Source organism: Mesoplodon mirus (assembly GCF_964341445.2).
Source record: "Mesoplodon mirus genome assembly, chromosome: 3".
In the NCBI taxonomy this organism is placed as follows: domain Eukaryota; kingdom Metazoa; phylum Chordata; class Mammalia; order Artiodactyla; family Ziphiidae; genus Mesoplodon; species Mesoplodon mirus.
In genome coordinates, this window is record NC_138978.1 from 194114683 (window position 1) to 194127739 (window position 13057).

General features: G+C 37.3%; 1 protein-coding gene across 1 annotated transcript in view; it reads left to right on the top strand.

Annotated features, from left to right (window-relative positions):
- LOC309799998 (complement factor H-like) overlaps positions 1–13057 on the top strand; it is an 80027-nt gene that overhangs the window by 41476 nt on the left and 25494 nt on the right. Inside the window, exons 10-14 of the mRNA XM_082613802.1 lie at positions 696–878; positions 2727–2903; positions 6842–7018; positions 7810–7992; positions 8100–8279. Of these exons, the coding sequence (XP_082469928.1) occupies positions 696–878; positions 2727–2903; positions 6842–7018; positions 7810–7992; positions 8100–8279 (900 nt within the window). The remainder of the gene's footprint in view (positions 1–695; positions 879–2726; positions 2904–6841; positions 7019–7809; positions 7993–8099; positions 8280–13057) is intronic.

A 13057-nucleotide genomic window follows, 5' to 3' on the forward strand; every position in this document is an offset into this window, starting at 1 on the left:
AATACATGTGTTGATCATTGTCATCTTCATTGAACTCCATATATTGACATGGATTTAAGCACCCAATTTTTTTTTTTTTTTTTTTTTTTTTGCGTTACGCGGGCCTCTCACTTCTGTGGCCTCTCCCGCTGTGGAGCACAGGCTCCGGACGCGCAGGATCAGCGGCCATGGCTCACGGGCCCAGCCGCTCCGCGGCATGTAAGCACCCAACATTTTATGACAAACATTTCAAATTCTCAGATACAAAGGCTATGGTAACTGTGGTGGAAGATTCCGAGATCATCACCTGATCTGAGATACCCCAATTTGTTAACTGTGCTCTGGGTTGCTTAAGAGATCCTGACAAAGCAATGTTTCGAACAAGTCCCAGGAAAGGAAACCCATTGTTAATAGAGTTCTGACATGCTGTAGGATTCCAGATCCATTAGACAAACAGATTTCTAATAATTTCCTAGTAAGGATTCTGAGTACTTTAAATCTTGCTTTGTTCTAAAAACATGAATAAAGTGTCTTGATTTAATATCTTTGGAAACTCATCGATTTTTTTCTCTCACACAAGAACTTAAATGATTAGAATTTTTCTAGGTTTACATTTATAAACGACTCCCCATTTTTCTATAGTTATATTATTTGAATCCTTATAAAATGTTCATCAAATATATGCTTACCTTTTCTTTATGCTTTCTCCCTTTTAGAAACATGTTCAAAATTAGATATACAAATTAAGAACGGATTTTTTTCTGAATCCAGCTTTACATATCCTTTAAATAAACAAACAAAGTATAAGTGTAAATCAGGATATGTAACAGCAGATGGTAATACATCAGGATTAATTACATGTCTGCAAAGTGGATGGTCAATGCAACCTGTATGCATTAGTAAGTAATTGATTATTTCAGTATTCATTATCCTAATGATCACTCTAGAGAAGTTTTCTTTAACTTCATTCTTTTTACCCTTTTTTTTTTTTTTTTTTTGCTGGAGTGGGGTGGTATGAGGTGTTGATGTGGTCCCATGGCTGTATTTGAAAAGATAAATTTAAAAATGTGTATAATTTTTTACCTTTTATGATTAATTACTAGTAGGGTAGAATATCATTGCATCCTTCACTTCAAGATTTTTTCACTTTAACACATCCAGTGATTAAAAAATAATTTAGCTAGGAGACATACCTATATTCTGGTATAAACTCATTTATATTTAGCTGAGTCCTTTATGCTGATTGTATCTGATTTTATTTTATGAGACTTTTATGTTAGAATCTTTCCTCCTAAGCCTAAAAGTTATGTTTTTAAGTGAAGATATGAGTCCATAGTGCATAATCTTCAAATAATATAACTTGTAAAATGTGTATGTTTGAAACTGTAGGGTAGATCCACTTGCGAAAAATTTGCTCTGTTAGGAAATATTCATAAACATCTAATAAGTGGAGACACAGAAACAATTCTAGATAGGACCAAATTCTGATGTGCTGAGAGATTTTTCTGTCCCGCCACACAGATGTTTATGATGATTTTCTAAGGACAACTTGCTGAGTTTATCTTATTCATCCCAAAGCCGCACAATGATATTTTTGAAGTGATATTTTACATAGTCACTTCAAGTGAAGTGGATATTTAAAATATCCCTTTCTACTGTTTACATTTTATTTTTCTTTCCAATGTCTATGCTTAATATGGGCACTAGCCAAAGAGAAAATGATAAAAGTTGCCCCCATATCAAACTCACTTTGTACTAATATGTGACCAATTTTCCATTCTAACACTCTTTTCATGGAAGAGAAAAGTTCTCAATTACTTTTGTCTTTACTAGTATAGGTTTGCTTTATTTTTTAAAAATTTTAAGCTAGTTGGCTACATAACACATTATGAAATTTGAGATTAATTATTTAAGCCTTGATTAACATCACTATTATAGTGTTAGTGAAAATTGTTACTGTTCAATTTTACTTTCTTGTAGAGAAACATTTTACTTTCTTGTAACTTGTTATAAATAATAGAACTACTTCTGCATTCAACCTTGATAAATATAAAAGAATACACAACCATTAAAAATATATTTGGGAAAGCAAAATCAGCATGTGACTTTAAATATTAGTGTGTTTTAAAGTAGAATTCTATATAATGTTTAAAAATTTACTTACCTTGTTGAAAATTACTCTTTTTTTCAATTAATCAATTTTTCTTTGACATATATGTCACAACTGCTAATAAGTTCAGCATATTAATTCAGAAAATGCTGTTATAAAAATAGTATCATACATCTGTAATGGCTTATTTTATTACTAGCCTGGGAAAAATGCATAAGTATCATTAAATTGAGAAAAATGTTCATAAAAGAAATATTTCAGAGACATTAAGTGTTGAGAAAAATGTTGTGTAGAAACATATTTTTTCAGGAATTCCCTGGCGATCCAGTGGTTAGGGCTCTGCACTCCCAGTACAGGGGGCACAGGTTCGATCCCTAGTCAGGGAATTAGGATCCCGCAAGCCGTGTGTTGCAGACAAAAAAAAAAAAAAAAAACAATAACAGAAACATATTTTTTTCATTTTGAGTAACTATTCCAGGACAGTGATCTATCACTGGTATTCTTGGATTATTTTTGCATCATAATTTATTAGCACACACTAATTGGTAAAGCCCCGTTTCCCCTTGAGATGAGACTTAATTAGATTGCCCACTAAATAATAATAGAAATGAAATATTTTTATTCCATTATCCCTTAGAATCCTGTGATATGCCAGTATTTGAGAATGCCAGAGCCAGAAGTGATGACACATGGTTTAAGCTCAATGACAGGCTGGACTACGAATGCCTTGATGGGCATGAGAGCCAAGATGGACACACCACAGGCTCCATAGTGTGTCGTGAAGATGGCTGGTCTGATAAACCTGCATGTTATGGTAAGAACTCCTTTTCAGCTGTTGTTCTTTTCAAGATGAACATAATTAACAAAAATCATCAAAAATGTTTTATTTTTACCAAATTTGACTGATCTAGAGTCATTTTTAAGGCATGATGATTAAAATCAAGATGTCTCCTTCTGCTTTAATGTAAACTGGGTGGAGGGGAAGTTTTGAGGTCCAAAGACTCACTCATTACCAAGATGACAGTGTCTTACAACCTCTTCAACTATTTTGCTCCTGAGTTTCTGCTTTATACCTCCTACCTTGAGTATTAATTTCTGCAGGTACTAAGAGGAGCTCTTTATTTTCCCACTGTGACAAGTTCTGAGGACAGTGACATGAATCTCTTTTATGTTTGCCAATCAGCTGTCTTGTCTCCATGGCTAGAAACAGGGCTTCAGTCTCTGGCCAACTGAGTAGATGTTGAATGTTCCAAGCCAGTGGAACAGTATATGCAAAGCTCTGGCAACAAAACTATATTTGGGAAATACCAAGGTTAATGGATTCTACTCAAGATGTGGGAGAATTTTATGAGCTGAGGCTGGATAGGAGGCAAAGGAAAGATTATCCAGGTTACTTCAGGGCATGTTCACGTTTGGATTAATTTTATGATTGATGAAAAGTCATAAGGAATTTTAAGGAAAGGAATCATATAATTTTATTTGGATTCTTGAAAAAAAATTTTTTTTCAGGAAGCCATGTAGGGTGAGAAAGAGTGGGGATTAGATAAAGATATGGCTGAAGAGATGCACAGCAGAGGATAGGTTTGGGATATATTTTGTTGGCAGAAAACACAGATAATGTCACTAAATGGTGGATGTCGAAAAGAGCAAAAAGTCAAGGGGCTCGCGTGTTTGCTCTCCATTGCTTCATAAGCAAGGAGGTAAATGGAAATGACTTTGTCAGGTGCTACTGGCAGGAGAGAGAACACTTTTGGAAGAACACTGCAACTTTTGACTTGAACACATTGTGATTGGGCTGCCCATGGATCATAAAAATTGGATATATCCACTACAGAGTTGAATACATGGATCTAGCCAGGAGATAGTCCTGTGAGATTATCACCCTATAAATAATGATATCACATTGGGAAATAATGTAGAATGAAAACAGAAGAGAGATCAAGACTGAGCCCTGAAGCATTCCAGCATTTAGGTGTCAGACAAAGAGGAATAGATGGCAAAGTAGATAGGAAAAAGGAGAACCCAGAGAATTTAGGGAAAAAAACTTAGAAATGAATGTCTCATAGACGTGGAGAGAAGAAAATGAGTAAAGGTAAAGGAAGTATAATAGATCGACTAATGGTGAAGCCTGTGGAGTCAGCCTGGTTGGGTTCTAATTCCAATTCTACAGTTGGTTAGGCATGTATCTTAGGGCAACAACCAAGCCTATTTGAAGCTTTGTTCATGCTTCCTAATCTGGAAAATGGATTAGTAATTACCAATGTTCTAATATTTCAAAGGATTTTGGACTAAATTATTCATATAAAGTTCTTGCCATAATGCCTGCCATACAATAAAATCAAGGAAATTGTCATCTAATTACATTATTATGATTGTTAGAGTGGTGAATATTTCTAATTCAGTAGATATGTCTAGTTAGAAGACTGTAAAAATGTGGTGGATTTGACTACATAGAGGCCAACAAAAACTGCGACAGAGATGGTTTTGGATGGAGTAGACAGGGAAAAACCTACATAGAATCTGCTGAAAAAAAAATGATTAGTAAGAAACTTAACACAGCATGTGGACATAACTCTTTCAAAAGATTTGCTTGTGGCAGAGTAGAGGAGGTTCAGGATATATTGCTAGGGGAATTACGCACTGAATAAAGAATTATTTAATGGGAAAGATGAGAGTGTAATGAACACTGAAGAGGATATGCTAGAGAAGGGAGCAGGCAGAGACTGAACACAGGAAGTTCCCTGTGAAGAAGGGAAAGGAACCAGCGCTGCTGAGAAAATCCTGGGCTTTGGTGGCAACAGCTCTACTTCCAACTTCCTATCAGGAGGAAGGAAGGAAAATGGATGTGTAAATCTAATGCTGAAAAGAAGCAGTCGCTGGTGGTTTCTATTTTCCTTTGAGGTAGGAGACAAAGTCATGTGAGATTAAGTGGTGCACAGGGGAAGGAGGAGAAAGAACACTAGTCAGAGTAGAAAAGATTAAAGATAGAGATTTCGGACAGACACCAGAGTGAATTTATAATGGAAATGAAACAGGCTTGTTCAACAGTGTTCTGGGCACAAATTTCACTTTTCAGGCTGTCAACAAACACCTAATATGTCCTAGAAGTAGGCTAAGAGAAAATGATAAAAGATACACACAGGGGATCTGCCTTTCAAGAGCTTTCATTCCACTATGAAAAAACAACAAATAATTAAGGTAAATAATGAACCAAAAGGTAAAATATTTCTACTATATTTTCCAAATAACTGTATTCGAAGAACAAAAGAGTCCAAGTGCTTAGAAAATAGGAGGGGACTGAAGGCTCTAGTTCCTACAGGAAGACATCTATGCAAAGAAAAGATGGAAACCATTCATTCAGCATAGAGATAAGGGTCTGTGCAACAGCTGAGGCAGCAAAGAAATTGACCTATTTTAAAAATTCTGTATTGACTCCGACTCCAGGGGCAGATAGATGACATTGGAAGTGTAGGCAAGGAATGGATTGTAAAGTGTTTGGAGCTTACTCTAAGTAAAAGGGGAGGCTCTTAACATGATCATGGCTTTCTTAAACTCACTGTCTTTATGTGAAGACAGCAGTTGGAAAGTAGCCTACAACCGATGTTATTGTTAATGCAGCATTTTTCACAATATGATAAAATAGGAATTTTATATAAGCACAAAATATATAAACACAGACACATACCAATAAAAGTATTGCCATGTGGAAATTTGGAGTGGAATTTTCGGAAAGGAATCTCAATTGTTCTCATCAGGCATGACCTTCTCAACTAAGCTACGAAACTCAATATTAACACAAAACAAAAACTACTTTTTGAGTTATTTTTTGTGACATTAGTTTTAAAAATAGTTAACTTACATCTAACTTTATGACTATGTGTTAAGACGACTTTCAGACGGTATGAATTTTCATTTTGGTGAAATTCTTATTTTCAAATTCCAGTTTTGAGTTTTATAAATTAATTAACAAGATAGGAAGATTCCAAATAAGAAAAATGCAATTTTTCATAATTTGTAGCAATGTCACAAATTTCATACATTTTATAAATTTGGGGGTATAATTTTACACATCTCTAAATTGAATCAGAATAATTATAAATATATTCATAGTAAGACCTTTTATAGATACAACAAGAATAGATACTTGTATATCATATACATAATCATGACCCCTAGAATATGTCTATCTCTGTGACCTTAAACATGTTCCTCATTTTGTTTCATGTTTCAATTTGATAATGTTTCAGTTTGATTTCCACACTTGTAAAATTAAGGGATTTTTTAATGTTCCTGTAACTCATATACATGAGAAATGTCTCCCTTATGTGTTCTGGTTTCCCAATTATATTTTTAAAAATACCATTTTTCATTTGTGTGCAATTTAAAAATTGTGGCATTCGTTTTCTTTAACGTGAGAGAATCTTTTGACGTTTTGAGACAGAAAAAGTAACATTAAATTCTATAAGTGTCAGTGATAAAATCATATCCAGTTCAAACAAGCTGACTTAACAAATAAATTATCAGGACACATACGTTGCTGTTCAATACCTTAATATTTCTCAAAGAGCCCCATATGAATGGAGAGGGTGTATAAAAACTAATATGTAATGTTTTTCAAGGAAGAGAATTTATGTGCTGCCCCTCTCTATATGCATGCAGTACCCAGCACCTCATTTTTACATGACACATATAATATTTATTTGGCAATGATTAGTTATATATTCTCACTAAATTATTTTTCTCTTTCTATAGAAAGAGAATGCAGTATTCCACAAATGGAAAACAATTTAGATGCTAATCCCAAGAAAGACAGATATAAATTTGGAGACGTGTTGAAATTCTCCTGCATACGAGGACTTATTATGGTTGGAGCAGATTCAATTCAGTGCTACCACTTTGGATGGTCCCCTAATCTTCCAACATGTAAAGGTAAATATTTATCTTACAGCTGCTGAACAAAAAGTTAAAACCTTAGTCATCAACCATTTTTTTCCTCTCTTAATTTTCTATCTGCTTCCAGTGCATCTATAATCAAATGCATTAAACCAGAGGTATACCCACCAAGGACACTTGTTGGGTTGTAGATAAAACAGTTTTCCTTATTTAAGAAATTAATGTCCAGTTGCTTCTTGAAAAGTGTGGTGGAAGTATCCACAGATATGTATAAGGAACCTGACACCGGCAGGATTTCTTGTTAGTTTTCCTTTTGCCTACAATTCCACCATTAATATTGGACATTTTATATAATGTGGGACTTACCTTAAGTGTCATCAAGTGTGTCTAAACAATGTTCAAGTAGCTTATAGTCAATTCAATCATATGTAAGGCTGGAATAAAAGTTAAAACTTGATCAAATGCTTGTTTCAAAGGATAATATTTTTTTCCAAAAGTTTTGATACAATGTTTCCATGGAATAAGAATATTGCTATAATTTACAAACCCATATTGATTAATTGGTTTGTATACCTATTTAGGGTATCTAGATTATTGAACATGTTTTCTGGGCTTACATAGGCTTCCAATATGTAAGCTCAGGATGAGTAATAGAACTACAAAACAGAGTCTGGTGTCAACACCATTGTTTTTTCATTGTTTAAGAATGCTAAAATAAATTATGTAATAAGTAATAAACTAATTAATAAAAAATCTCTGCATTAGCTGGATTTTTAAGCCGTAAAATAGCCCACATAACCATTATTTACACGGCATGTCTACTGTAGGGCGAGTAAAATCGTGTGCTCCACCTCCTAAACTACTCAGTGGGGAAGTTAAAGAAACACAGAGAGAAGAATATGGACACAGTAAGGTGGTGGAATATGTCTGCAATCCTGGATTTCTGATGAAGGGCTCTCATAAAATTCAGTGTGTTGATGGACAATGGACAGCTTTGCCCGTGTGTATTGGTAATATATTAAAAATAGTCATATTTAAAGGTAAGTCAACACTTTTATTTGTATTCTTATACAAACTTAAATGATAAAGATGAACATATTTTTGTGAAATTTTCCAGAGGAGAAGAGTACCTGTGGAGATGTACCGGAACTTGAACATGGCTATGGCAACAGTTCTGCCCCTCTCTATCACCATGGAGACTTGGTAGAGTTCAGTTGCAGAGAAGGATTTACAATGATTGGGCCCAAATCAGTCACATGTATTAGTGGAAAGTGGACCCAACCTCCTCAATGCATTGGTGAGAATGCACTTCTCAAATTGACATTAACATTTGCAACCATATTGTTGAAATTTAGAGTTATCCTTGAAAATGTCAACTTAAATTATAGTGATTCCCAACATTTGTTGTTTATAATTCAATATGTGTCTGAAGAGGAAAAGTATAAACTAGAAGAGAATTTTATGAATCTTTCTGTCTTGATATTAACATTGTTTATCTTTACAAGTGTGAAGCTAAATCTTACTGATATTCACATGATTAAAATATGAGACTTCCGGGTAAGATGGCGGAAGAGTAAGACGCGGAGATCACCTTCCTCCCCACGGATACACCAGAAATACAGCTACACGTGGAACAACTCCTACAGAACACCTACTGAATGCTGGCAGAAGACCCCAGACCTCCCAAAAGGCAAGAAACTCCCCACATACCTGGGTAGGGCAAAGCGGAGAGATTCCCGCACAGAGGATCGGTGCCGAGCGGCACTCACCAGCCCGAGAGGCTTGTCTGCTCGCCCGCCAAGCGGGGCGGCACTGGAAGCTGAGGCTCGGGCTTCGGTCAGAGAGCAGGGAGAGGACTGGGGCTGGCGGCGAGAACTCAGCCTGAAGGGGGCTAATGTGCCACAGCTAGCCGGCAGGGAGTCCGGGAAAACTCTGGAGCTACCGAAGAGGCAAGAGACTTTTTCTTCCCTCTTGGTTTCCTGGTGCGCGAGGAGAGGGGATTAAGAGCGCTGCTTAAAAGGGGCTCCACGGACGGGCGCGAGTCGCGACTGAAAGCGCGGAACCCAGTGACAGGCGTGGGACGCTGGGGCTGCTGCTGCCGCCGCCAAGAAGCCTGTGTGCGAGCGCAGGTCACTGCCCACACCGCCCTTCCGGGAGCCTGTGCAGCCCGCCACTGCCGGGGTCCCGGGGTCCAGGGGCGGCTTCCCTGGGAGAACGCACGGCACGCCTCGGGCTGGTGCAACGTCACGCCGAACTCTGCCGCTGCAGGCTCGCCCCGCACTCCGTGCCCCTCCCTCCCGCCCGGCCTGAGTGACCCAGAGTCCCCGAAGAGGCTGCTCCTTTAACCCTGTCCTGTCTGAGCGAAGAACAGACGCCCTCCGGCGACCTACACGCAGAGGCGGGGCCAAATCCAAAGCTGAGACCCAGGAGCTGTGAGAACAAAGAAGAGAAAGGGAAACCTCTCCCAGCAGCCTCAGAAGCAGCGGATTAAAGCTCCACAATCAACTTGATGTACCCTGCATCTGTGGAATACATGAATAGACAACAAATCATCCCAAATTGAGGAGCCAGGAGTCAGTGCTGTGCCTCTGAGGTGGGAGAGCCAACTTCAGGACACTGATCCACAAGAGACCTCCCAGCTCCACATAATATCAAACGGCGAAAATCTTCCAGAGATCTCCATCTCAACACCAGCACCCAGCTTCACTCAACGACCAGCAAGCTACAGTGCTGGACATCTATGCCAAACAACTAGCAAGACAGGAACACAACACCACCCATTAGCAGAGAGGTGGCCTAAAATCATAAAAAGTCCGCAGACACCCCAAAACACACCACCAGACGTGGACCTGCCCACCAGAAAGACAAGATCCAGCCTCATCCACCAGAACACAGGCACTAGTACCCTCCACCAGGAAGCCTACACAACCCACTAAACCAACCTTAGCCACTGGGGACAGACACCAAAAACAATGGGAACTACGAATCTGCAGCCTGCAAAAAGGAGACCCCAAACACAGTAACATAAGCAAAATGAGAAGACAGAAAAACACACAGCAGGAGAAGGAGCAAGATAAAAACCCACCAGACCTAACAAATGAAGAGATAATAGGCAGTCTACCTGAAAAAGAATTCAGAATAATGATGGTAAAGATGATCCAAGATTCTATTTCCCAGATCCAAAATCTTGGAAATAGAATAGACAAAATGCAAGAAACAGTTAACAAGGACCTAGAAGAACTAAAGATGAATCAAGCATCGATTAAAAACACAATAAATGAAATGAAAAATACTCTAGATGGGATCAATAGCAGAATAACTGAGGCAGAAGAACGGATAAGTGAGGTGGAAGATAAAATAGTGGAAATAACTGCTGCAGAGCAAAATAAAGAAAAAAGAATGAAAAGAACAGAGGACAGTCTCAGAGACCTCTGGGACAACATTAAACGCACCAACATTCGAATTATAGGGGTTCCAGAAGAAGAAGAGAAAAAGAAAGGGACTGAGAAAATATTTGAAGAGATTATAGTTGAAAACTTCCCTAATATGGGAAAGGAAATAGTTAATCAGGTCCAGGAGGCACAGAGAGTCCCATACAGAATAAATCCAAGGAGAAATATGCCAAGACACATATTAATCAAACTGTCAAAAATTAAACACAAAGAAATCATATTAAAAGCAGCAAGGCAAAAACAACAAATAACACACAAGGGAATCCCCATCAGGATAACAGCTGATCTCTCAGCAGAAACTCTACAAGCCAGAAGGGAGTGGCAGGACATAATTAAAGTGATGAAGGAGAAAAACCTGCAACCAAGATTACTCTACCCAGCAAGGATCTCATTCAGATTTGATGGAGAAATTAAAACGTTTACAGACAAGCAAAAGCTGAGAGAGTTCAGCACCACCAAACCAGCTTTACAACAAATGCTAAAGGAACTTCTCTAGGCAAGAAACACAACAGAAGGAAAAGACCTACAATAACAAACCCAAAACAATTAAGAAAATGGGAATAGGAACATACATATCGATAATTACCTTAAATGTAAATGGACTAAATGCTCCCACCAAAAGACACAGATTGGCTGAATGGCTACAAAAACAAGACGCAGATATATGCTGTCTACAAGAGACCCACTTCAGAGCTAGAGACACATACAGACTGAAAGTAAGGGGATGGAAAAAGATATTCCATGCAAATGGAAACCAAAAGAAAGCTGGAGTAGCAATTCTCATATCAGACAAAATAGACTTTAAAATAAAGACTACTAGAAGAGACAAAGAAGGACACTACATAATGATCAAGGGATCGATCAAAGAAGAAGATATAACAATTGTAAATATTTATGCACCAAACATAGGAGCACCTCAATACATAAGGCAAATACTAACAGCCATAAAAGGAGAAATCGACAGTAACACAATCATAGTAGGGGACTTTAACACCCCACTTTCACCAATGGACAGATCTTCCAAAATGAAAATAAATAAGGAAACACAAGCTTTAAATGATACATTAAACAAGATGGACTTAATTGATATTTATAGGACATTCCATCCAAAAACAACAGAATACACATTTTTCTCAAGTGCTCATGGAACATTCTCCAGGATAGATCACATCTTGGGTCACAAATCAAGCCTTGGTAAATTTAAGAAAATTGAAATTGTATCAAGTATCTTTTCTGACCACAATGCTATAAGACTAGATATCAATTACAGGAAAAGAGCTGTAAAAAATACAAACACATGGAGGCTAAACAATACACTACTTAATAACGAAGTGATAACTGAAGAAATCAAAGTGGAAATTAAAAAATACCTAGAAACAAATGACAATGGAGACACGATGACCCAAAACCTATGGGATGCAGCAAAAGCAGTTCTAAGAGGGAAGTTTATAGCAATACAATCCCACCTTAAGAAACAGGAAACATCTCGAATAAACAACCTAACCTTGCACCTAAAGCAATTAGAGAAAGAAGAACAAAAACATCCCAAAGTTAGCAGAAGGAAAGAAATCATAAAAATCAGATCAGAAATAAATGAAAAAGAAATGAAGGAAACAATAGCAAAGATCAATAAAGCTAAAAGCTGGTTCTTTGAGAAGATAAACAAAATTGATAAACCATTAGCCAGACTCATCAAGAAAAGAAGGGAGAAGACTCAAATCAATAGAATTAGAAATGAAAAAGGAGAAGTAACAACTGACACTGCAGAAATACAAAAGATCATGAGAGATTACTATAAGCAACTCTATGCCCATAAAATAGACAACCTGGAAGAAATGGACAAATTCTTAGAAATGCACAACCTGCCAAGACTGACTCAGGAAGAAATAGAAAATATGAATAGACCAATCACAAGCACTGAAATTGAAACTGTGATTAAAAATCTTCCATCAAACAAAAGCCCAGGACCAGATGGCTTCACAGGCGAATTCTATCAAACATTTAGAGAAGAGCTAACACCCATCCTTCTCAAACTCTTCCAAACAATATCAGAGGAAGGAACACTCCCAAACTCATTCTAGGAGGCCACCATCACCTTGATACCAAAACCAAGCAAGGATGTCACAAAGAAAGAAAACTACAGGCCAATATCACTGATGAACATAGATGCAAAAATCCTCAACAAAATACTAGCAAACAGAATCCAACAGCACATTAAAAGGATCATACACCATGATCAAGTGGGGTTTATTCCAGGAATGCAAGGATTCTTCAATATACGCAAATCAATCAATGTGATACACCATATTAACAAGTTGAAGGAGAAAAACCATATGATCATCTCAATAGATGCAGAGAAAGCTTTCGACAAAATTCAACACCCATTTATGATAAAAACCCTGCAGAAAGTAGGCATAGAGGGAACTTTCCTCAACATAATAAAGGCCATATATGACAAACCCACAGCCAACATTGTCCTCAATGGTGAAAAACTGAAACCATTTCCACTAAGATCAGGAACAAGACAAGGCTGCCCACTCTCACCACTCTTATTCAACCTAGTTTTGGAAGTTTTAGCCACAGCAATCAGAGAAGAAAAGGAAATAAAAGGAATCCAAATTGG